This window comes from Helianthus annuus, chromosome 13 (assembly GCF_002127325.2).
Source record: "Helianthus annuus cultivar XRQ/B chromosome 13, HanXRQr2.0-SUNRISE, whole genome shotgun sequence".
Classification (NCBI taxonomy): domain Eukaryota; kingdom Viridiplantae; phylum Streptophyta; class Magnoliopsida; order Asterales; family Asteraceae; genus Helianthus; species Helianthus annuus.
Window position 1 is genome coordinate 171,907,434 of NC_035445.2, and position 26,935 is coordinate 171,934,368.

Sequence of the window (26,935 nt, forward strand, 5' to 3'; positions counted from 1 at the left end):
AAGTACCCTGAGGTGCTTTCCTGAATAGCTTGTGCGCCACGCACATCAGGCGCGCCGTTTAAACCAAGATTCAGACATGCAAAAAAGGACAAAGTAAAGTGGAAATTTGGTCATAGGAAATCTTTATATTTGAAAACATTTGATTTAATGAAGATATTTCTTTTAGCCAATTTTTATACTTGTATATGAGACAAAACACAACCCAAATGACCCATTTATAAGTAAATGGCTTGAAACTGCTACGTCTATTAGACATGACCGTATGCATGTTATATAGAAAGAGGCAAACTGTGTGGAAATGTTTCTTCTAAAAAAACATAATACAAACACCAAAACATCATAAGTCAAACTTTCTTAGGACACATGGGTTGTAAGATTTGTCTCTCTTACGAACCTTGCAACACTCTATACACAGAAACTGATACAATCTAAAGAAGGTAAATTCTTATAAGCTAATATATCAATCTAATGAAAAAATCAATAAAATTTAAGAAAATCATAGATTCGATATCCCATTAAACATAGATTAGTCATGTAAATGTATAACACCATCTTGTTACTGTGAAACTTCTACTAAATGTGGCTATCATAAGTTACCTAGAGAGCTTTCATATCGACTGGTGTGAGGAGGTGAATCCAATCTACACACCTTTCCTTTCATTATGGACTGAGAAAGGATGTGAGCATAGCCCCGTTGAGTGGTGGACTGGTTCAAGGTAGGTGGAATCTTCAACCAACCGCTGCTTGAAGATTCTCCACATCCTCTGAATCCGAACAACTTGCAACCATCTACGAACCTTTGCACATCCTTCTTCAGAGACTGCTCCACCGATTCTAAACTGCCCCTGCCTCTTCTTAAAAACAAATTCACTAACTTCTCCTAGATTATAAAAACAATTGAACTGTAAATTGAAGTTGAATATGAACAAAAGTATGAACACAAAACCTAACAAAATTACTGAGATCGTACCGTTTTGTTCATATTTTCTACTTGCTTTCCACCATTCTTCGAAGCCTTCGATTAATTAAAATCAAATTAGAAAAATGTGACAATGTAAAAGAGCAATTAACAAATGAAAGGAAATACACATAAATCTGAAACCTACCTTAGGTGATTAACGCACACCATGGAGCATAGAAATCAACCAAGACGAAGATGAAGAGATATTGTGGAATCGACACCGGGTAGAAGACATGGATCTCTGAATCATCATCTTCTTCTATTTTGTTATAGTGATAGGTTGTATAAGGATATAGGCGACGCGACGTGGGGAGAAAAAAAAGGACACACTAACTGCTATGGAGAAGGTAACTGCTGCTTCTAGACTGAAAAATGGAATTTGAAGGGTCATGATTAAAAGTTGAAGACTTTAAACAGAGAAGATTAACCTAAATTAAGTTTGACTTTAGTGGGAATATAAACAACAAAACAACAACAACAACAACAACAACAACAACAACAACAACAACACTAAGACCAATTTATTAATGTATTTAGTTTAACTTCTAATACATTTAATAATGTTTGTGAAAACTCAGAAAGCTAAAGTAATTCATCCGATTGTTTCTACGGCTTGTTGATGCATTTGAAAGGAGGGGAACCAAGTTTATTTTGAAAACAAGAAGGTTAGCATTGCTAAAGTTTTGAAAGAGATGAAATCTTTGGTGTTTTTTTGATCAAAAATAGGTCCACCTTTACAAATCTTTCATGGAAAAATTGGTATGTTTTTAGTTTGTAAGTGGATTGTTTTTTCAAACTGCTTGCTAGCCTATTTTAATGAAAGTCGCTGGAAAAAACAAAAGTAATTGATGGTTTAGGTGGTAAGTGATGGAAAGTGTTGCTAGCAACATCAATACTTTTCATGTATTTTGTTTAGTTTCCTTCAATAAATCGCGTTGTACTATGTATCATGTTCACATACATGGCTACTGTCTTGATTTTCATTACCACGACCTTTCAGACGTAAGGGTAGCTAGATCTGAAAAGTGGGAAACAAAACGGAAATTTCTATATTATATTCAATTACGTTTCAGACATAGGGGTAGCTAAATGTGAAAAGTGGGAAATAAAACGGAAATTTCTATATTATATTCAACTAGGTTATATACCCGTGAGCTTCACGGGTTATGGGTTGTGTTATAAAAATATATTTACAAAATAATTTTTTATATGATTTCTTAGAATAACATGCAAACTCCCCTGCAAAGCATAATATAAACATGTAACCGAAAAAAACTAAAATATAAAACCTTTTTTTTCTACATAAAAATATAAAACCTTTTTTTCTAAATAATTAAACGGGTCAACCCAAACCCGGACCTGTTTTCAATACGGGTCAACCCGAACCCGACACGTTTTTTTTAAACGGTTTGTGTTAATTGACCCAAACCTGTTTCTTTCGTGTCGGGTTTGTGGGTCGTGTCAAGAATTGCCGCCCCTAAAACACCTATATGTGATACATAAGACATTTTATTCGACCAGAACTATGCATAGGTGCTTAGTTCTTGAACAATCACAACTAAAAAACTAAAAGCATTTAAATGGGTAAGAAGCAAATGCAAATGTAAGTGTATTCCTAAATCTATATAGGCTACAAGTTAACCTAAAATCAATGCAACCAACCAAACACAATTACAAAAAAGACCAACATTTTAACACAATCATACCCTCAGAATCTGCAGCTTCGACGCAAAAGCAATGGCAACCAAATCCGGTTGCGAAGACGATCAATGCAACTGTTCAATCTCAGCACCCGCAGTACACGCCAAAATCGGATCCAACCCCCCTTCAGCCGGCTACCCCATAGAACTCAAATCCCAAATAAGCGCTTGAGAATCATCACCCGCAGTACAAATATAACACAAACTATGCGGCGCCCACGCAATCGCATTCACACTCGACTGATGCCTCTACAACTCCACAACCGGCAACGTCGAAAACCGAATATCCAACACAACCACCTTCGCGCTATCCATTATAATCGTCGCCATATACCTCGGATCCTGCTTATTCCAACCAAGCCGAACCAACGGCGTATCCGGCTCAGAACTCTTAGAAGCAGAGAGCTATGTGGACCAAGACTTAACAAAATTATTAAACACTAAATAATAGGTTATCTTATTATTTAGAGATGATATGATTCTGATTATTTGGAGATAAAATGATATTCACAACTATAGACAGTAATTAGAGAGAGAGAGAAAAAAATTAAGACTTCACCACTATGAACTTTTTATTTATGTTCTAATTCTTATTCTTAAGATTAAAAAGGAATGAATGGTCCACGTAAGTTCTTTAAGTTCTTAAATAACTATTGGTTCTCTTAGGACCCCCCCATACACACACACATATATATACACACACATGTATATAAATATATTTCAAAACTGATCTTGGTTTTAAATTGCATGATGCGCTCCGATGCGTTTGGTCTAAAATTCTGATGCGCTATGCGAGCGCATGTATGTGATGCTCTTTATAAAAAAAATATTAAAAAATTATTTATACATAATTGATTGTTAGGTGAAATTTAAGCCATCGGGCGATGCGCTCTCATCAGCGCATCGGGCGCCTCACGCATTAAGTGAAATTTAAGCCTAAAAAACACTTACTTGGTGGCAGATGAGATCCATTAGACTGAGGTTGAAAATTGACTCCAGTCGGGCCCAATTGTTGCATCAAAGCAGCTTGTCTATCAAGAAGCTTATTAAATTCCATTATTTGATCTTTAACCATCAACCTAAAATTGTATCCCTTAAAAAATTCTTGATTTTGCTCTTCAAATTTCTGCCAAACTATATTAAAAAAAACTTTTTATTGAATTGGCGTAAACACACATTACATACACATGAATCAACCCCGCAACTACTTTCATTCTCCAATAAATCACTAACCATCGCTGCTAATTCATGGCTAAAAGCCCCACCCAACATCTGCCCCTGTCATCAACCACGGGTCCTTCACCGGTGATCAAATATGTTCTATCTTTCTCTGGTAATATAAGCTTACAAAGTAAATAAAAGTACCTTTAAAAGTACCTCTAAAACAGTCGTTGGCCGAAGGTCCTTCACCGGTGATCAAATATGTTCTATCTTTCGCTGGCGATCAAATCTGTTCTATCTCTCTCTGAAACTAATCAATACACCACATATTATGTGATTATCTATCCCTCTCTGAAACTGATCAATACACTACGTATTATTATTAAACAATCTGTATGCTAAAATAATGTGTACGCTAGATGAAATATTACACATAAACACTTCAAAATTTGAAATATACAATGATTAATACACTACATTATATTCAAATTGAATAATATCAGTATATGACATAAAAACATTGAAAAAAACATCTATTGACATCAAATTGAACAAAGCACCACTAATCGAAACGAAACGCGAATTCAGATTAACATGAATCAAAATGATGATTAATAATCGGATGATTTGGATTCAATAAACCTAGGTTTTGAGGCGTGTGTGAGAATGAAACTCCATGAAAAGATTGGATTCGAACCCAACAGTGGTTTCAAACCACCGTTTTAACCCAACAGTGGTTTCAACCACCGTTTTAACCCAACAGTGGTTGAAACCACTTTTTTGAACAGCACTGCCGCGAGGTATCACGCGTGTCACAAGAGGTGTATACACATTCCTTAAACACTAAGCCTATTGAACATACAGTAAACCTCTCTAAAATATTAGTGTTTATTATTCTATTATCATTTCAGACCTAATTTCACATCAATACAGTAGCAGTTCACTAAAAAACCCTATAACATTAAACATCAAGGATCCACTAAAACAGTCATAACTCATAGGTCATACAATATCATGATCATCTCACAACATATATAGTTAAATCCACAAACGCAAACTTTAAGTGGATATTATTAATATACCAATCCACTCACTAAGTGACTATTCAAGCCCTAATTTCACATAAAGTACCAAAACTGAGATCCAAATCACACAGTTCCTAATATCTCTCAAATCAACAAATGAAAATTATGAATTCTTAATTTAAAATGATGAATAATAACCTCGCCAGAAGTGATATCGGTTAACGGATCGCCTGGGAACTCACGAACGAATGAATGATCCCAATTTATGTCTTCTAGGTTCAACTTAACCCTAGAATTTTCAGTCGGAGTTTGGTTATCCGGTCTGTCGGTGACTGTAGCGGCGGCGGTGGCGGTGGCGGTGGTTGGTGCTAGTTCCGTCGACATTTTGGACAAACGGAGAGAGAGCGATGGAATGGCGGTGAAGGAAGAAAAATGGAGAAGTGAGGAAGCAAGAAGAGTAAAGGGGTTTAGATCATCCACGTGTAAGTAACCCTAAAATTATCTCCTTTGTTTTTGTTAGCGTGTTTGAGGAAACCGAAGGGATTCAAAATTTGAATCTTCTCTATGAAAGTCAATTGGGCGCCCAATTTTCCTTGGTAGTGATTCAAGCAGATATTTAGACAGGGATAGGCATATATGGTCAGCTTCAACCCTTCTTCTTTAGCATAAAGTTTAATTAAAAATAAAAAATCTAGAAAAATTACACCTGGATCTTGAATAAGGCAGAAGTTGCCAAGTAGGAAAGAGAGCAAGGAGATGGCTTGTGGTGTTGACACCTCAGCCCAAACTCTTTTGCTTTATTATATTTAGAGATTACATTTCAGACGTAGGGATAGCTAGATGTGAGGGAAACAAAACGAAAATTTTCTATATTATATTCAATTACGTTCCGGACATAGGGGTAGCTAGATGTGAAAAATGGGAAACAAAACGGAAATTTCTATATCATATTCAATTTTCTTATTTTTTTAACGCCCAACATCAGTAATTTCATGTATTTTTATCTTTTCTCTATAAAATACCAAGTTATCCTACACATTTCTTTTCTTTTATTTGTCTTCAATCTCTCTCATATTCCAAAAACTTGTAACAAATATGTTTTTTTATATAAAAAACTAGTGGGTGATAACCGCGCTCTACTGTGTATTCAAAATATATATACAACAATGGTGTTCACATTTGTAACATTCAGTTTAGGGATGGCAAAAATACCCACGCCTGACGGGTAAACCCGAAATCCGACACAAATAGGACGGGTATACCCAATACTCGACGGGTATGGGATTAGTTTTAAAAATTTTGTCGGGTATGGGATTAGGTGATACCGACCCGATTATCCGAAATCACATACCCGTTTACCTGAACTACATACCCGAATTTTAATTTATACTTGTATTTTTCATTAACCTTTGTCTATTAGTGATTTAGTTTAGGATATTTATAATGTGAAAATTTTAATTTTTTTCAATATATGTATTTAATAATAGTATTTATATTTTATATGTTGTGAAGTATATAATTATAAGTGTATTATAAAGTTATTATTAGGAATAAATAAACATTCTTTAATATTAGAGATTCATGATTTGTCCAATTATTCGATTCAATCTTAGCTTTTTGGATAGAATTGACATATTTCAAGAATGTTAGGGACGACAATTATATAAATTTGAAATTTGAGCCGAACCAGCATAAATGGACAAACAAAAATGGCAGTTAACTCTTTTTAATTTAATGTAATTGTATTATAAACATTTGTAATTTTTTAGTAAAATTTAATTTTAATACATTAATTTGTGGAAAAAGATTAAAAAGTTGAAAAATTCGGGTTGAACGGGTCGTGTTTGGGTCAACCCACCAATATTCGGGTCATGTTCGGGTTCATACGTATAAGACATTTTTTGGGTACGAGTTCGTCTAAACTTTTTGGATTCGGGTTGAACCAGCCAACCCACAAACAGATCCTGTTTAACACCCCTATATAAAACTATCATATGGCCTTTAATTTGAGATTGATCATGTTGTAGAAATCTTTCATGAATTATTATACAAACCAATACACTATATGTTGTAAATTACGGTTAGCAAATTTAGTTATAATACACTCAAAATACATCACGTCTACATCAGGATAAATTGTATTATTAAAGCCGAAATTTAAATTAGGAAAATTGGTTTTTAATAAACCAACCTTTGTCTCGTTGGTAAATAATAAATCAATCTACGTAATTGGTATACAATAATGCTACCTATCAACATGTTAGTACTCAATGAACTTCGGTTAATTTTTTTAACTGAAGTTAGTTTTTAAGTTTTATTTATTACGCAAACAGTCCCTGTAGTTGTAATTTACTAGTTTTAACTATTTTATAAAATTTAAATACATGGCCCTTGAGGTTTTTTTGTTTAATAAAATAGTTAAAACTAGTAAATTACAACTACAAGGACTGTTTGTGTAATAAATAAAACTTAAAAACTAACTTCAGTTAAAAAAATTAACTTCAGTACCAACATGTTGATAGGTAGAATTATTGTATACCAGTTACGTAGGTTGATTTATTATTTACCAACGGAACAATGATTGATTTATTAAAAACCAATTTTCCTTTAAATTATGAAGTTTCATGATGTGTCTATACATCCAGTTTAAAGTTTCTTTCAACTATTGTCTTTCAACAGAACTCATTAATACCACTATTTTAGTTGCAACGCACCTATTTAATATAATGATTACTCGGGTGTGAAGGGGCTAGAAAACGGGGCGTTATGCGACATGTTGACGACACGTAAGTAAACATCAGAAATAGAGCGTGGTGCAAAAACTAAAGGTGTGGGCCAGGGCATGGAAGAGCGCGACAAGTGGCACACATTTTTTGTTATAATTTTATATTTAATATATATAAAAAATCTGTTAAATTTAAATAAAAACATAATATAAGGGTAAATTATACCCATGGCATTATAGCCTAGTGGTATCTTGGGGATGGGATAAGGCTTATGACCATTAGGTCATGGGTTCGATTCCCACAAAGGGGGTTTTCCCATATTTATTGGGTTTCCTCCTGAATTGGTGTATAGGCATTATTGCCTATTGGAGATGGATATGATCGGGTGGTTTTGCTGGTGGCATGATGATACTCCAGTAGTCCGTCAGTGATCCAAATTTGCCGTTCAAAAAAAAGGGTAAATTACACTTGTCCTTTATGTTTGTAATGGACTGCAATTTATCCCCTTTAACTTCAATAATTACAGTAACAATCCTTTATTTGTAAAACTCATTACACTCTACGTGGATGACACTTAAGAAAGCATCAGAAATGGGGCGTGATGCAAAAACGAAAGGTGTTGGACAGGGCGTAGAAGAGTGGCGTTATTCGACAAGTGGTACACAGTTATAAAAAATTAGTTAAATTTAAATAAAAACATTAATATAAGGGTAATTACACTTTTCGTCTTTTATGTTTGTAATGGACTACAATTGATATCCTTTAACTTCAATAATTACAATCACAGTCCTTTATTTGTAAAACTCATTACACTCTACGTTTCTTTAGCACTAACCAGGTTAAATCTTCCCATATTATTTTTATATTTTAGAACACAATTCGTCATTGCAACCAAACGATATACTTCTGTTTCATATACTCTATGTGGAAAATTAAGAAAAGCCATTGTGCTTTGAAGTCGCCTGGTGATCAAAAAACCACACCCATTTCCCTACAACTTATAACAACCCTCGGTAAAACCGACATCTTCATAATAAGTTCCGATGCCCTAATATATCTTTAAATATATCTAATTGTCTTTATATGTACCCCGTATGTGAAAACCGAGCCCCGAACTAGAATATATTATATAAAATAAATAAAAAAACAAAATTTGTTAAGCTGAGGCGGGCCGTGTAGGGCCTCACCTCAACTTAACGCGGGCCGCGCGAGTGGGTAGCCAAACTTAGCCAAAACCATAAGCCCAGGCGGGCCGCGTACATATCCGGTTTAGTTAACGCGGGCCGCGAGCGACCCAATTTGTGGCGTGACCCGGTAAGGCCACGTGTCATCATCGTGGCGAGTCTAGGAGATGACCCGGATCAGCTAAGCCTAGGCCCTAGGCCATGCGGGCCGCGTAGAACCAGGCCCAATCTTCACGCGGGCCGCGTGGGGACGCGATTTCACAACTATAAATAGAGGGCAACGGCCTTCAGTCTGTTTCGCTCAATTCTTTTTCTTTCTCTCTAGCTTTTAAATAGCGGGCATTATACCCGAGTCCAATACCCCCTAAAATAGCGAGATTCTGCTACGATGTAAGTATTATAACCCCTGGAGACGTATTAGATACGCTGCCCGATTGATCTAGGGTTCCGTAACGGCTGTCGTGGTTCTGCCCGACGTAGTCGTTGGAATGCCGTCTCGGGGAGGGTATTACTAATGTTAAAATGGGTTATTATACTAACACACGTGCATTTGTGTAATTTATAGATTATCTCCAGAAAACCCTTACGAAAAACCTAAAACAGCAATGTGAGTAATCTTCTTTTTGATAAATGCTTTTACAAAACCTTACATACTTTTCCATGCGAATGACAGTTATTGAGTATTTGTAAGAATACAATTATCGTGGGTATGTTGGGGTTTTGTATACAAAATTTGTTACAACCTGGTTATGGAGTAACATTACCACAAGTCGGGTGTCGACAGTACCAAGGGTGATAATTGATATAACTTGGAAACAAATGTAATTGCGGGATCGCCCTCAATACTGTTCATTGTGAAATTACTTTAAAACTGGGATTCACTCACCAGTATTTCCCACTGACAAAACCTTTTTAAAACGCGTTTCAGGTAACGAAATGTGAAAGCCAAATAGAAGCCAGCAGGAGAGCACTGGAGGCTTGGAAAAGTGGCAATAAAAGTTACCTAAATAAAAGAAAGCGTTTATTTCAATAAAGTGGGATTTATCCCTGTGATTCAGTTTGTAATAAAAACTTGGGTTTTACCCATGTGTTTAATATTATAAAATAAGGTGGTTTACTCTGATTTAATATTTCCTAACTACGGTCTTGATGAAAATTCCGCTGCCAAATTGGATAAATAAACATGATACCACCGAAGCTAGCTCACGGCCGCCCGTTCCCGGGAGATAGGGATCGGGGGCTGTGACAGAAGGTGGTATCAGAGCTATGCCACTGATTCAGCCACAGAAGTGTTCCGCTGACATCAAAATTCAAAGTATTAGGAAATAAATTATGGAAATACGTGTATGATTGTATTTCTTGCTTTGTGTTATCTGACTATCTGTTAGTTTACAGTATGAGCGACCAAGGACCCTCTGACGCGTATCGTCAATTGTCTGGTTCGCCTAGAAGCGAAGGCACCTCTTCTCAGCCTGCCCTCTCAGGGTACTCTGCTGATACGGAAGAAGGAATCTTTGTGTTTAAGGCTCAGTCTGAAGAGCCATTTCCTCAGAAAAAGAGGGGATGGTTCAGTAGGGGAGCACATGAGCGTAGGAAACGTCTGAAAAAGTTACAGGATCAGCGAGTGTTAGCCGCAGCCAAACGAGAAACCGATGCCTATGCCCAGGACATGCTCAATAGGGGTATAGCTAATATCCGTATTTTAGCAACCACTGCAGCTGACCCAAACCTGGAACAAATGTTAGCACCACAACCACAAAACCATGACCAGCCCATGGAAATAGAAAACCCAGAAATGCATAATTTCAACCCAGAAGAGATACCTAGGGTACCTGCACCCAATCCCCTAGACCCAAATAATTACGACCCCTGGTGGAACGAGGTTAGGGACTATGTGCAACAAAGCCCGATTCAGGAAAATGTGCCGATGCCTAATCTAGGAGCTTACCCAGGGTTAGATCCTCAAGATCCCTACAACATTAGTGATGCATACGTTAGGGAAATTTTAGAGAATCCATACCCATACCAAGCCCCTATGCCTCCGTATCAGGAACCCGTACCTCAGTTTCCAAACCCAGTCCTAGAACCTGCACCCCCAATGAGTGCAGAAAATGTCCAGGAACTTAGGACTTTTGGGGAGGAAATTTTAGAAAGCAGTGATAGAATGCGACAGGTGGGAGAACGCCTCGTATGGAAATACGATGAGCGTAATATGGATTTTTGGATGAATCCATATCAGTGAAGGTGATGGTAGAAATAGTAATAATAATAATAATAATATAATAATATATGTGTGTATGTGAAAAAAAAATGATGCATACTATTAAGTATTGTAGCTTTACATTTCAGTCGGTACTGTAATTTTAAATTCTGTACTGGTGTGTATTGATGCATACTATATAAAATAGAGTAAAAGTCGCAATGCTCGACGCTTTTGGTTAAAAAGTGCGTGTCATGTGATTGGTTATATACAAATATTATTTGTGATATTAATATTTGGTAAATGTCTAAAATTCAGATGGCCGACGCGGGAAATCAAGAAAATCTGAATAACGATAACCAGAGTAACATTAACGTGGTTAATGAAAATCCGAACAACAATAACAACGGAAACCAAATGGATAATAGTGCTGTGCAGCATATTGTGGCACAAGAAATTATAGATGCAATGCCATTTATTATTCAAACGGTTCAAGAAGCGAATAATAAAAGTAAGCATAGCAGTAAGCGACCAACTGAACCAGAAAACAGCGTGAACAATGGATTCGTACTTCAGGTGCCCATTCCTAAAAGAAGAAGAACCATTCCATATGGTTGTTTTTACAAAGAATTCTGGTCCTGCAAACCAATAGAATTCTCGGGCAATGAAGGACCCATTGCAGCTCTACGCTGGATAGAGAAAACTGAGGCAGTTCTGAAAATAAGCAAGTGTGCGGAAGAAGATAAAATAATGTTTGCCTCAAATCTGTTTAAGAATGCAGCCCTAGAATGGTGGAACACTATCCTCCAATCCAGAGGAAGTGATAGGGTTTATAACATGGAATGGGAGGAATTTAAAAACATGGTAGAAAGGAAATTCTGCCCTCCAAATGAAAAAGAACAGATAGCAAATAAGTTTCTGAATCTAAGAATGACCGGGGTAGACAGTAAGGGTTACACTACCACATTCTTTGAATATGCTAGAATAGTGCCAACCCTTGCGTCACCTGAACCAGTGTTAATCTCCCGTTACATCTGGGGATTAATTGGGGAGATTAGACATGTAGTCAAGGCAGCTAGACCCCAAACCATAGAGGAAGCCGTAGAACTAGCCAATACCTTGACAGATGAGCTCATCCGTACTAGGGAAGAAGACCAGAGGAGAAACCTAACCCAGAGGCTTACCCAAGAATTCCGTTCTGGGAATTCTAACCGTAGAAATATAGGTTCTACATCTGCACCCTACTGCAGGAACTGCAAGAAGAAGCATTCTGGAAGATGCTCTACTTATTGCAATTACTGTAAGGCGCCAGGACACAAGGAAGAAAATTGCAGAAGAAAAGCTAGTAATGGAATGTGCTACAATTGTGGAGAAAAAGGTCATATTAAGACCAACTGCCCAAAATTGACTCCAGCTGCAAACAACAAGAACCCTAGAAATGCTAGAGCATTCGTTTTGACTGCAGATGAAGCCAAAATGATTCCAGACGTCATTGCTGGTACGTTTTTAGTTAATGATATTTTTGCTAAATTATTATTTGACTCTGGTGCAAACCAAAGTTTTATTAATACTTCGTTTTGCAAACTCCTAAATCAATCATTAACTAAACTACCACAAGAATGTCTAGTAGAAACCGCAAATGGAGAAACTGTTAGGATTTCTGAAATCTTGCAGGGAGCAGGAATAGAAATTTCTAATCAAAAGTTTATTGCAAACCTTTACCCAATGAATCTGGCTGGATTTGATGTTGTGTTAGGGATGGATTGGTTAATAGCCAATAAAGCCAGTATTTTATGTGATCAAAAGTTAATACAGATAAAATCACCAAGAGGTGAAAAGATCTCAATTAAAGGAGATAAACCCTTTAGGTCCACAAAATTCATCTCTGTGATGAAAACTGCAAGTTGTATAAGAAAAGGATCTATAGTGTATTTGATTTCGATAATCACTAACACTAAAGGAAAAGAATTAAAAGATATCCCAGTAGTATCCCAATTTTCAGATGTCTTTCCAGAAGAATTGCCAGGATTACCGCCAGACAGGGAAGTTGAATTTAGAATTCATTTACTACCTGGAACAGCACCAATTGCCAAAGCACCTTATCGTTTGGCACCTGCTGAAATGCAAGAATTAAAGAAACAATTAGACGAATTATTGGAAAAAGGATTCATACAGCCAAGTTCATCGCCATGGGGAGCACCGATACTATTTGTCAAAAAGAAGGACGGATCAATGCGTATGTGCATTGACTACCGTGAATTGAACAAAGTCACGATTAAGAATCGGTACCCATTACCAAGAATCGATGATTTGTTTGATCAACTTCAAGGAGCTCGATTTTTCTCTAAGATCGATTTAAGATCAGGATATCATCAATTAAAGGTACAGGAAGAGGATATTCCTAAAACCGCATTCAGAACAAGGTACGGTCATTATGAATTTACTGTCATGCCATTTGGATTAACCAATGCCCCAGCCGCATTTATGGACATGATGAACCGAATATGTAAGCCATATTTGGATAAATTCATAATTGTCTTCATAGACGATATTCTCATTTATTCTAAAAGTAAAGAAGAGCATGCTAAGCACTTGCACTTACTTTTAAGTTTGTTAAGAAAAGAAAAGCTTTATGCTAAGTTTTCAAAGTGTGAGTTTTGGTTAGAACAGGTACAATTTCTCGGACATTTAGTAAATCATGAAGGAATTCATGTAGATCCAACAAAAATCTAGGCAATTACTAAATGGAAAACCCCTGAGTCACCAACTGAGGTTAGAAGTTTCTTAGGATTGGCCGGTTATTATAGAAGATTTATTCGAGACTTTTCTAGGATAGCCATTCCTTTGACTAAGTTAACCTGTAAATCTGTTAAGTTTGAATGGGGATTAAAACAAGAAGAAACTTTTAGAATCCTTAAGCAAAGATTAACCCATGCACCTATATTAGCATTACCAGAAGGAAATGAAGATTTTGTAGTCTTTTGTGACGCTTCTAAATTAGGTTATGGATGCGTATTAATGCAACGTCAAAAGGTTATAGCTTACGCCTCTAGACAACTTAAGAGTCACGAAAAGAACTATTCAACCCATGATTTGGAGTTAGGAGCTATAATTTTTGCCCTTAAGATTTGGAGACATTATCTTTATGGAAGTAAGTTTACCATATTCACAGATCATAAGAGTTTAAGATATGTCTTCGGGCAAAAAGAGTTGAATATGAGACAGAGACGCTGGATGGAGTTACTTAATGATTATGATTGTGATATCCAGTATCATGCAGGAAAAGCCAATGTGGTGGCTGACGCTTTAAGTCGAAAATATCATGAGAAGCCAAAAAGGATACGTTCTCTTAAATTAAATCTGCAAGTAGATTTAAACGATCAGATTAGAGAAGCACAAGAATCAGTAATCAAGGAAGATACTGAAAAATTAAAAGGAATGATTAAGGAATTAGAACAAGGAACAGATGGGATTTGGAGGTTCCATAAAAAGAGAATGTGGATACCTAAATTAGGAAATTTACGTCACCGTATATTAGAAGAAGCCCATAAGTCTAAATATACGATGCACCCAGGAAGTAATAAAATGTACCAGGATTTAAGGAAAAATTTCTGGTGGATAGGAATGAAAAAGGATATAGCAGACTATGTCTCTAAATGTTTAACTTGCTCACAAGTTAAAGCTGAACATCAGAAACCCTCAGGATTGTTACAGCAATTAGAAATACCAGTTTGGAAATGGGAATTAATAACAATGGATTTTGTTACTAAATTACCCAAAACAAGAAAAGGTAATGATACAATCTGGGTGATTGTAGATAGGCTAACCAAATCAGCTCATTTCTTACCAATGAAGGAAACCTTTAGTATGCAACAATTAGCTAAATTGTATGTAAATGAAATCGTTTCATTACATGGAATACCTTTATCAATTGTTTCTGATAGAGATAGCCGTTTTACTTCTCATTTTTGGTCAAGTTTTCAAAGAGCAATGGGAACTAAGTTAAATCTAAGCACCGCGTATCATCCTCAAACGGACGGACAAAGCGAAAGGACAATTCAGACAATGGAAGACATGCTTAGAGCTTGTGTAATTGACTTCGGAGGTAATTGGGACGAACACTTACCTTTAATAGAATTTTCTTATAATAACAGTTATCACACAAGTATCAATGCTGTACCATTCGAAGCACTTTATGGACGAAAGTGCAGAACCCCAGTCTGTTGGGCAGAAATTGGAGAAAAGCAACTATCTGGACCCGAGATAGTACAAGAAACAACTGACAAAATTATTCAAGTCAAGGAACGACTGAAAACAGCACGTGATCGACAGAAAAGCTACGCTGACAACAGATGTAAGCCGCTAGAATTTCAAGTAGGAGACAAAGTATTGTTAAAAGTTTCACCCTGGAAAGGAGTGGTAAGATTCATCAAAAGAGGAAAGCTAAATCCCAGATATATTGGACCTTTTAAAATTATCAGAAGAATAGGACCTGTAGCCTATCAGCTACAACTGCCAGAGGAAATGGCAGGAATACATGATGTATTTCATGTATCTAATCTTAAAAAGTGTCTAGCCGACGAATCACTCATAGTACCTCTTAAGGATATAGAGGTTAATGAGCAACTCAAGTTTGTGGAAAAGCCTCTACAAATTGAAGATAGGAAAACTAAGAATCTCAAATATAAAAGACTAGTTCTGTTCAAAGTGAAGTGGGACTCCAAAAGAGGACCCGAGTACACATGGGAACTTGAATCAGAAATGAAAAACAAATATCCACACTTGTTCCAGTAGATCTCGAGGACGAGCTCTAAAACAAGGTGGGGAGGATATAACAACCCTCGGTAAAACCGACATCTTCATAATAAGTTCCGATGCCCTAATATATCTTTAAATATATCTAATTGTCTTTATATGTACCCCGTATGTGAAAACCGAGCCCCGAACTAGAATATATTATATAAAATAAATAAAAAAACAAAATTTGTTAAGCTGAGGCGGGCCGTGTAGGGCCTCACCTCAACTTAACGCGGGCCGCGCGAGTGGGTAGCCAAACTTAGCCAAAACCATAAGCCCAGGCGGGCCGCGTACATATCCGGTTTAGTTAACGCGGGCCGCGAGCGACCCAATTTGTGGCGTGACCCGGTAAGGCCACGTGTCATCATCGTGGCGAGTCTAGGAGATGACCCGGATCAGCTAAGCCTAGGCCCTAGGCCATGCGGGCCGCGTAGAACCAGGCCCAATCTTCACGCGGGCCGCGTGGGGACGCGATTTCACAACTATAAATAGAGGGCAACGGCCTTCAGTCTGTTTCGCTCAATTCTTTTTCTTTCTCTCTAGCTTTTAAATAGCGGGCATTATACCCGAGTCCAATACCCCCTAAAATAGCGAGATTCTGCTACGATGTAAGTATTATAACCCCTGGAGACGTATTAGATACGCTGCCCAATTGATCTAGGGTTCCGTAACGGCTGTCGTGGTTCTGCCCGACGTAGTCGTTGGAATGCCGTCTCGGGGAGGGTATTACTAATGTTAAAATGGGTTATTATACTAACACACGTGCATTTGTGTAATTTATAGATTATCTCCAGAAAACCCTTACGAAAAACCTAAAACAGCAATGTGAGTAATCTTCTTTTTGATAAATGCTTTTACAAAACCTTACATACTTTTCCATGCGAATGACAGTTATTGAGTATTTGTAAGAATACAATTATCGTGGGTATGTTGGGGTTTTGTATACAAAATTTGTTACAACCTGGTTATGGAGTAACATTACCACAAGTCGGGTGTCGACACTACCACGGGTGATAATTGATATAACTTGGAAACAAATGTAATTGCGGGATCGCCCTCAATACTGTTCACTGTGAAATTACTTTAAAACTGGGATTCACTCACCAGTATTTCCCACTGACAAAACCTTTTTAAAACGCGTTTCAGGTAACGAAATGTGAAAGCCAAATAGAAGCCAGCTGGAGAGCACTGGAGGCTTGGAAAAGTGGCAATAAAAGTTACCTAAATAAAAGAAAGCGTTTATTTCAATAAAGTGGGATTTATCCCTGTGATTCAGTTTGTAATAAAAACTTGGGTTTTACCCATGTGTTTAATATTATAAAATAAGGTGGTTTACTCTGATTTAATATTTCCTAACTACGGTCCTGATGAAAATTCCGCTGCCAAATTGGATAAATAAACATGATACCACCGAAGCTGGCTCACGGCCGCCCGTTCCCGGGAGATAGGGATCGGGGGCTGTGACACAACTGGTTCAATCATCCTAGCTGGTAACATCGGCCATTTGGGTCCCCCATTATCTATAAATGGTCAGACAACTTCTACTTCCACTCATGACATCAAGCATTCCAAACATTTATTAAACTTAGAGGCTGTTTGTTTAGTTTTTAATGTGGCTCTTAACAGTTCATAACTCTTACTGGTTCAGCACTTAATAGCTCCGACCGGTTGTTTCGCGAGCAAACGTCTAAATGATTAAACACTTTCCTCAAGCATTATACTGAGTCTGAATGGTTAAGACCTCTTATCTGTATTGGTCAGACATTTTTCTCAAGCGTTATACTAAGTCTGAATGGTTAAGACCTCTTACTGATTCAGTACCTAATGATTCAGATCTCTTACTGGTTCAGCACTTACCATTCAGAAGTTATCAAACAACCCCTCATTATCATCAAAACCCAATCATGTAGTTTACTAAACTCAAGAAAATAAATAGTTAATTAAAAGCATATAGCAGGTCCGTGTTTATAAAAACCGAAGAATATGTTAAAATTACTGTTAAATGAAAAGAAATGGAGAGAATGTAGGTGATGATGATGATTTGAAAAGAATCAAAGAAAGACGTTTCATCATAAAAAGGAAAAGGGAAATAAGATGCAATTGGGTAAAACGTGTGAGTTTTCATGAACCACCAAACAACTTAACATGTAACATTGCACTGCTGGTCAACGTAATCATAGCCAGAACCACCACCATCATCATCTCTGTTATCATCAACCACCATTGCCAGTTGTGGAGGAAACCCTAGCCGACCGGAATCGTTGCTATAGCTCCAGCCACCTTGATGTAGACTAGAAAACGGGATAGGAAATCGGACCTGTTAATTCTCACAGAATACCAGGAACGATTCTGCCAAAATTCGTTGATTCACGAAGAATACCGAAAATTGGGATTTTCACACACAAATCACACACTAGTGAATTGGGAGAGAAAAATGATTGTTCATATATTCCAAAACTGATTTGTTTTCTCACAATACATCCATATAAATAACAAGGTAAATTGAAAACGGGCCTCAAAAAACACTTGGGCCAAAAGCTAGAACAAAATAAAAGTCCACTATCTTTTGTATATATGAAATTTTGCATCAATATTGGCAACACATTTTTATAAGTTCTAGAAAAGGTTTCAAGTCAAAACGTGCAAAGTTAAGAGGTCATAATATGTTCGCAACACACCGATTTTTATTTGTTGTCAGGTTAGCCCTATTTTTATTTGTTGTCAGGTTAGCCCTATTGTAGACATTGTTTCGAGGCTTTAACAATTTTATTTTGGCATGATTTTTAGTCAGAAGTCAGTTAATATCATTAGTTCTAGTTAGTATGTTATGTTGAATATTGTGATGCTTTAATGGGGACGAAAAGTAATAAGTAAATGGGGTGTATGATTGAAATGTTATAACAAGGTTTAACCCGTTATGATTTAAGAAGATATTTTATTAATTAATGTATTATATTCTTGATTAAAAAAGGATTAGATCCTTATAATAATGCTTAGGGTTGCTAATGATTAGATATGAAGTGACTGCAAGTTATACGGAATCCAAAACAAATCATTTAAAAAAGAAAAAAGATGAATTGGAGTTGCAAGGGCATAACCTACGCCCCTCCCAATGTAGAATTGTAGACTATGCCTAGATGGGCGTTTTACAACAAAATCCCTTGTGATACACCTTCCAAATGACTCTACCTTATGCCTAAGAGCTAAGGGGTGTGGGTTACGCCCAACCTTGTATAACCTACGCTTGCTTTGCCTTTTTGGCCTATTTTGTTACGTATTTAAATTAATTTGACTTAAGCCTTTGTACAGTTCTTATATGATATAAAACTAACTTATGGTATTGTAATGCCTTAGGTATTGCAACGGATGTGTATCTTGGATGAATTTGGATTTGAAGATCAAGTGCTCAAGATGGAACATGAATAACACATAATAGAATTGAAGTCACGAGTTGTATTGTTTCTAATGGTCGCTCGTTTAGTAATGATTCTAAAATCTAAACTTATAAGATAATATTTTTATTATAGATGTTGTGGAGGACATCTATTGATGAAACTAATTTTATATAATGTTAAAAATAAGAAGGAATTTTCCCGGACTGAATTTCCACATTTAAATTATGTTATAAATCTTTTAAATTTTAGGGTGTACACTGTTCATAATGTATATAAGTAGGGTTGATGTATTGAACAGTTGTAACTTATTGATCAACACAAGCAAGTTTATTGTTTTTTCAATTCTAAAATTCTTTATACAAACCTGTGGTTCAATCTTTGATTATAAACAAAGGCCACTGGGAAACTTTTATCATCAAGACGAAGAACTTAACATATTATTATTGATAGATCTTTATATACACCTAACTTATATCATCAAGACGAAGAACTTAACATACTATTATTGATAGATCTTTATATACACCTAACTTATATCATCAAGACGAAGAACTTAACATATTATTATTGATGGATCTTTATATACACCTAACTTATATCATCAAGACGAAGAACTTAACATACTATTATTGATAGATCTTTATATACACCTAATAAAGAATCTGATGTTTCAAATCAGTAAGATTCTTTGTGTTTTTGACAAATTTTGAGCTTTTGATGATTGGAAGTTGAAACAATGAAGATCAAGCATCCATAGTTCATTTGTTCCTCAACATCCACTTTATGATTCGGATGCTATTGATAATGGAAGTCAGTCCGTGGCTCCATAAAATAGAAGTATTAATGGGGCCCTAAAAGAACTATGGGCCTAAAGAATTTGCTTTAGTTCCAAGTCCATTGGGCAGCAGAACCAACAATTTTAAAAAGTTTGTATTTGCTAAATTTTTAATATTGAAATTTAACATATCAAAATGACAAAATCCAAAGAAACCTAAATTTAATGACAATTTAATCTCAAAAAGGAAATTATAGATTAGCTCAGAAACATCCAAGAGTAATTTGTTCTGATGTCAAGTAGACAATTATTATGATCACATATTTGTGATCTTATTTAGACAAGATCAATGGCTAAGAAAAACAAATTTAAGGAGCACAATTAACTTGGGATTCATTTAAAGTTGTTTTCATGTTTTTGCTTTTTTAAGTTTTTGAACCACTTCAATTTCTTGTTCTGGTTTGACTAGTGCACCATTGACATCTTCGTCTTCTTGCTCGACGTTGGTTAGACTTCTTTTGCGGGGTTCGATGCATTTCTTTTCGGAAAGAAACTTTTTGAACCAAAGTGCTGACTTTTTAGGGTACCTATGGAGATTGTTCTTGAAATCAACATAGTTCATACCGAACCGAAGAGTATACCCTGAACCCCATTCATAGCTATCCGTGAATGACCACACAAAGTACCCCATAACCAAAGGCTTCGTCCTTTCGGAGGTCAACAGCCGAGAACTGTACAAAAATCATATAATTAATAAAATTAAATAAAATTGTAAAGTGTTTTTTATATTTTCATGAGACAAAAAATGAGTAGACTAGTTATGACTATATATATATAGAGTAAAGTTCTTGTACAAATAATCTTAACATACTAAACATACAAATTGAAGGAAAACTCAAAAAGACAAGGTGGCATTTTTGTAATTATCAATAACTATCAAAGTTACTCTACAAATACCTCTAAAAAAACCTAACCACTCCCCCCACCCCCAAAAACCTAAAAAAAAACCTACCCCCCCCCCCCCCAAAAACCTAAAAAAAAAAAACCTAACCCCCCCACCCCCAAAAACCTAAAAAAAAACCTAACACCCCCCCCCCCCCCCAAGCTAAAATGCTAAAAACTAAACCCCCCAAAAAACCTAAAAAATCTAAAAAAATAAAAAAAAAACACACAAATTATTTTATTTTATTTTTTAACATTTTTTTCGCTACTTTTAGTAGCAGCAAAAAAAAAATTTTTTTTTTTTTGCTAACGAAATGTAGCGATTTTTTAATAAAAATGTTAAAAAAAAATTGTGTTTTTTTAGGTATTTTTGGTTGTAACTTTGATAGTTGGTGGTAATTACAAAAATGCCACCTTGTCTTTTTGGGTTTTCCTTCAATTTGTATGTTTAGTATGTTAAGATTATTTGTATTTGATCTTTTGCCTATATATATATATATATATTAACATGTTTTTTTCTTTCATAATGAAATTAAGATCATCATGTGACGGTGATACTTGATGATATAATAAACCAACTACACTAAATGAATTGACACTAACGTATTATTAGCCCTTCTGATGGCCTCAAGATGCCATTTGATGTATTTGAGTCGAAATGCATCATCTCGAGCTTGTTCATAGTTAGTTTTTTGGTTATCGTTTTGCTGAGGAGCTCCTGTCACAAGGTATAAGAAATTTATGAGGATAGGTGAAGCCTGAAATTATAACAAATTTATGAATTTTTTTTTACCATTCTCAGTTACTATGATATGTTTTTCAAGTTTGTACGTTTTCTTAATGTGTTCCAAGAGAAGAAAGAGCTCATTGGCACAAAGATACACCCATGATCCTTTAAAAGCCTGCAAATTAAGTCGTGTTAGACTTGGTTAAGTAATCCAAATCTGAATTTATGTTCCTTTTGTTAATTGCAAGTACTAAAGTTTTCGATCTTACTGCTTCTCCTATATCGTTTCCGTTGGGATCAGTTCCTAAAACATGAGAAAAATATGAATTCAGATTATGAAAAACACAAATCTTTAGCATCATATGTAAATTGTTCCCACAAATCATATGCATAGGCAGCGACGACCCGACTGTACAAAAAATAAGCTGAAACTTGTGGGCCTCATATTTAACCCCCCCCCCCCCCACCCGAAGTTTTATGTTTAAATCCACTAAAACCTACCCAAAATCTAAATTGTAGGGCTGCAAATGAACCAAACATTCGGTGAACAGTTCGTGAACGTTCGGTGGGAAGTTCCTTTGTGTTCGTTCATTTATTAAACAAACGAACACGTACAAGAAATTTCGTTCGTTATTTAAATGAACGAACATGAACAGAGGCCGTGTTCGTTCATTTATGTTCGTGAACGTTCGGTAACATGTTCGTTTAACATGAACAGAGGCCGTGTTCGTTCATTTATGTTCGTGAACATTCACTAACGTGTTCGTTTGTGTTTGATAGTTGATTAGTGTTTTTAGTTTCTATATTTTATTTAAATACTTCAAAATTCCGACAAATAAGTTTCAGTGTATTATGTATTTTGATCATGAATGCTTGTTAGTGTTCGTTTGTTTGCATTTGTGTTCATGAACATTAGTTTGTGTTCATTTATGTTAATCAATGTTCGATTTTGTTTGTTGCCTAAAATTAACAAACAAACACAAACGAACACGAACAAGTTCATTTCCTTGACAAACGAACACAAACATAAAATCTCGTTGATAAGTTCATGAACAGTTCGTGAACACATATATATGTCTTAACAAACGAACACAAACAAGGTCTTGTTCGTGTTTGTTCGGTTTGTTTGAAGCCCTAGTGTGTGCCTTTAATAAGATTGTAGGACCCAAAAATGGTGGGGCCGAGTTTGAATAAAGGTGATAATGATCTTGAAAAAAAAATGTTATAATAGACTGATGATGCTTTTAGTTTTTTTCACCTGATGCTTTATAGTGACAATCATCAAGAAATCCTTCAGAAAGACTAGAAGAATTGTGGATTTGAGCGTAATCGGCAGTGTAATAGTTTAGTCCCAGAAAATCATATGATTGTATCAACTTGTTTTTCTGGTCGTCGGTGAATACAGGCAAATAACGACCTTGTGGGTGATGACGTGATGGAGTAGTGGCGAATTTTTGCATGTTTTTCGGCCAATTACCGCTTGTTAATGGCTCCATAAACCTGAAATGTGAGCATCATAATTCATAACATTCCTTAGTTAACTTTAGCACACAAATCATTACAAAATTAAGTTCATTATTTGGAAATTTATGTATGTTACCATCCAAGCATAAAGTCATATGCATACTCCACAGCTTTGACATCATCTTTGTTACCATTACCACGAAAAGGCTTGAAAAAGCTGGTGTCAAGAGAGATTCCCACTTTACCTTTTTGAGCATCCTAAAAAATAATATGCTTTTATGTAATTAGTCACCCACACCATATATAGTTACATGAAAAGCGTAAAATACAATACGGCTTAACGTATATAACGTACGACAACGTGCGTGATTATGTGTATAAAGTGCGTGAACGTGCGTGATTATGTGTATAACGTGCGTGATTAATGTTTTCATCATGCGTGATTAATGTTTTCCAACATGCGTGATTTGAGTTTTTTAGTTTATAACGTGCGTGATTTTCAAATGAACGTGCGTAATTATCTGTCGTACGTGATGTACGTTAAGCCGTATTATACGTTAACTGATCTCTATAGTTATATACATAGGTAAAGTGTTATAAATAAACTTCGTATACCTTGAAATCTTCTTCATACTTTCTATAAGCAGCTGCATGACAATTGAGTAGATTGTATGCTACAATATATGGCTCTGTTTCGCGGTCACCATCTTGGTTCTTTCCACCCCTACCGGGTGCATAATTACCTTTTACATAACCACCGTAGATGATTCTGTATGGCTCATTTATCGTCACCCAGTTCTTCACCCGATCTCCAAACTCCCAAAAGCATATTTCCGCATAATTCACAAAGTCGTCGCTAAGTTAAAAACACATTAATCATATAGGGGAGGATTAACAAAATAAATCATTTGTTTTTTTAATGTTCAAATATAAGCAAATGGTTAAAATGCATTGTTTCTTTGTTGTATGTTTGTCTAAGATTGATACACAAATAAACAATAAACACTCACACAATTTTAGAGCTTAAGAAACCCATATATTCTTCTTCCAATGCATTTGGAAGATCCCAGTGGTAAAGAGTGACAAATGGCTCAATGTCATTAGCTTTTAACTCATCAATTAATTTGTTGTAGTAATTGATGCCTTCCAAGTTTTTGCCCATACTTACTTTTCCACCTGTTCCAACCAAAGTATTTAAATAATTCTTTTTAATGGCTGATCAACTGGTATCCAGCTTACTCCAAAGAACAAAAACAAGCTCTTAAATGCTAAACCCCTTCCCCAAGTTCGAATCTTTCTCAATGGTACGTGCTCATATTTACAGAATTTGCACATAGTAGGGATTGAACCTAGGACTCCGGTAGGAAACCACCTAATGAACTGGGGCTATACCATATTCGCATTTAAACAATTTAATCACGGGATTTTATTAATTAAGGTGGGGTTGATGACTTAACATGATTGAAAAAAATAGATAATATTATTAAAACTTCCGTTATTCACTATTCTGTAATATTTGATTTAAAAATGATCCAGTTCACATAACTTGGCTTGACCAAATTCTTTTTAATATCTAACAATTAAAACTTTCATTATTCAGTATTTTGTAAAATGATTTAAATATGAGTTAAGTTAAATGACCGTCGTCTAGGCCAAAATCTTTTAAAATCTAACAGTTAAGACTTTCATTGTTTATTATTCAATATTCTGTAATTTGATTTAAAAATGTCTAGCAGTTAAGACTTTCATTATTTATTATTCAATATGCTGTACTTTGATTTAAGAATGGCCTGGTTCACATAAGTCGTGTCGACAAAAATCTTTTAATATCCAACAAAATGAGACAAGTGGTGCTTGCCAATTACATTTGTCGAATTTATTTATTTGTTTTTTTTTTTCAGAAATGGCTGGCGGCGCAATTTGTTGCCCGTCTACCTTTTGTTTTGATGTAACTTCACAAGTATGAATGAAATAAAATTAGAATGTTAAAAAAAAAAGATGGATCAACTTATTTAGCTACATACACAATTTATTTAATATTAGTTTATTAGTTTCACCTGGTAATATCCTGGACCAGGAAATCGAGAATCTATAATACTTTACACCCATTTTCTTCAACAATTGAACATCTTCCTGATAAGTTTCCAAAAGAGACAAATGTACTATAAGAATCAATTTGAAACATATAAATATTTCTTCATATAGACCACACAGCTTACCTTCATTCTATGATAACTATCAATAGTAACACATGCATTTGAACCATCAACGATGTTTTCTGCAATCAATGTTTGCAATCCACTTGATTAAATAATTAGTCATGTAACACTGACATGGAGAGATCTCACTGCTAGAAAACTGGGAAATTGTGACCACCTTTTTAGTCACAAATTATGTTTTACGACCGATCACAGTCATTGGCGGACCTACCTTTACGGGTGGGTGGGCGGGCGCACCTCTTGAAAAAAAGAATTAAGTGTATTTTTTAAGCAAAAAACCCGATCGCACCCCTTGAAGTGGTTGAACCCTTCATCCGCACCCCCAGAAAATGATTTCTAGGTGCGCCACTGATCACAATTATCCAGTTATCAAGTAACGCGATATAAAATATACGTACCAGGGTGTCTTAGAGCGTGGCAATCCCAAATATTTAACCCTTTACCGTCTGCATTCCAAGCACCTTCAATCTAGAACTCCAAAACTAACAACTTTAGGTCTTGTTTAAAGATAAAGTCAACATGTTAAAACATAATCTACGTTACTACTAATAAAACCATTTTGTTAGTTGTTACAATATGCATGAATGTGGCTTAGATTAGATGATCTAATACTTACTTGATAAGAAGATGTTCCTACTCCAAACATGAAATCAGAAGGAAAGTCATGACGTTTGATATTGGGATCATGGTCGTAATCAGGATAAACGGAAATCTTTTCTTCCGCCATTATGAATCAAACAAGTCTTCTAGGGAAAATGTAAAATGAGTTTAAATCGTAATGGTGAAGAGTGGTGAGAATTTGCATTATATGGTCCGATATTTATAGCCACCCATGTTTGAGATTACAATATCTTTTCAACCCTATAGAAAAACACGAGGACTAAATTATTAAAAGTTTCCAAAACAAAACAAGTCTATTTAATGCATCTCGTAGTTTATTTTCTATGTAGCTATACAAAAGAGGCCAAGAGGGAAAAGAGACAAACAATATATATAGGCTCTCACTATCTGCACACCAATTTTGCCTATCTGCACACTTAGGGTTTATATACGCTGCATATTGACCAATACGCAACATATAGGGTTACCCCAATACGCTGCGTATTGACCTATACGCAGCATATGTAAGGGGTAGGTACACGACCAAACAGTCAAACCTAGTACCATGTCAAATCAGTCTTACATAGGGTGCGTATTGACCTATACGCATCGTATACTGCTAACCCCTACGCTGCGTAGAGGTCTCTACGCAGCCTATGTCAGATTGATTTGACAATGATACAATGTTGTCCAGGCACGTGAATAAAGCAATACGGGGAGTAGAGATCAATACGCTACCTATTTGAGTGAATTTAAAAGTCTATTTAGCTCTGCTTTCTTTTCATCATTCGAACAAGCCACAATTCTTTCTTCTTCTTCTTCTTCTTCTTCTGTGTTTCATAGTCTTCTTCAGTAGAGAATTTACACCCCAAACCTAAATCATTTGTTCTGTTTTTTGTTCAATCTTGTTAAAATGTCATCATTTGAACGATAATTATTTTGGTAATCGCTATTCTAACGACACATGGGGAGTAAATGCTGCCAATGAGGAGAAGGAGGTTGTGTCTGAAGTCCCTGTTGATCAAAAACCACAGTTGCCAGACTTGAACAAGACTCCCA

The 26,935-nt window shown here is 35.8% G+C and overlaps 1 protein-coding gene across 1 annotated transcript; it reads right to left on the minus strand.

The window, feature by feature from the left end:
* Window positions 1-20,156: 20,156 nt before the first annotated feature.
* Window positions 20,157-26,079, minus strand: LOC110900368 (beta-glucosidase 24). Its single transcript, XM_022147249.2, has 12 exons — window positions 25,893-26,079; window positions 25,675-25,744; window positions 25,277-25,335; window positions 25,115-25,190; window positions 24,068-24,233; window positions 23,673-23,913; window positions 23,194-23,315; window positions 22,852-23,093; window positions 21,863-21,897; window positions 21,660-21,768; window positions 21,470-21,584; window positions 20,157-20,655 (listed from the first exon to the last, which is right to left on the minus strand). The coding sequence occupies exons 1-12, from the start codon at window positions 26,001-26,003 to the stop codon at window positions 20,334-20,336; spliced, it is 1,668 nt and encodes a 555-aa protein (XP_022002941.1). The 5' UTR covers window positions 26,004-26,079; the 3' UTR covers window positions 20,157-20,333.
* Between the last annotated feature and the right edge of the window lie 856 nt (window positions 26,080-26,935).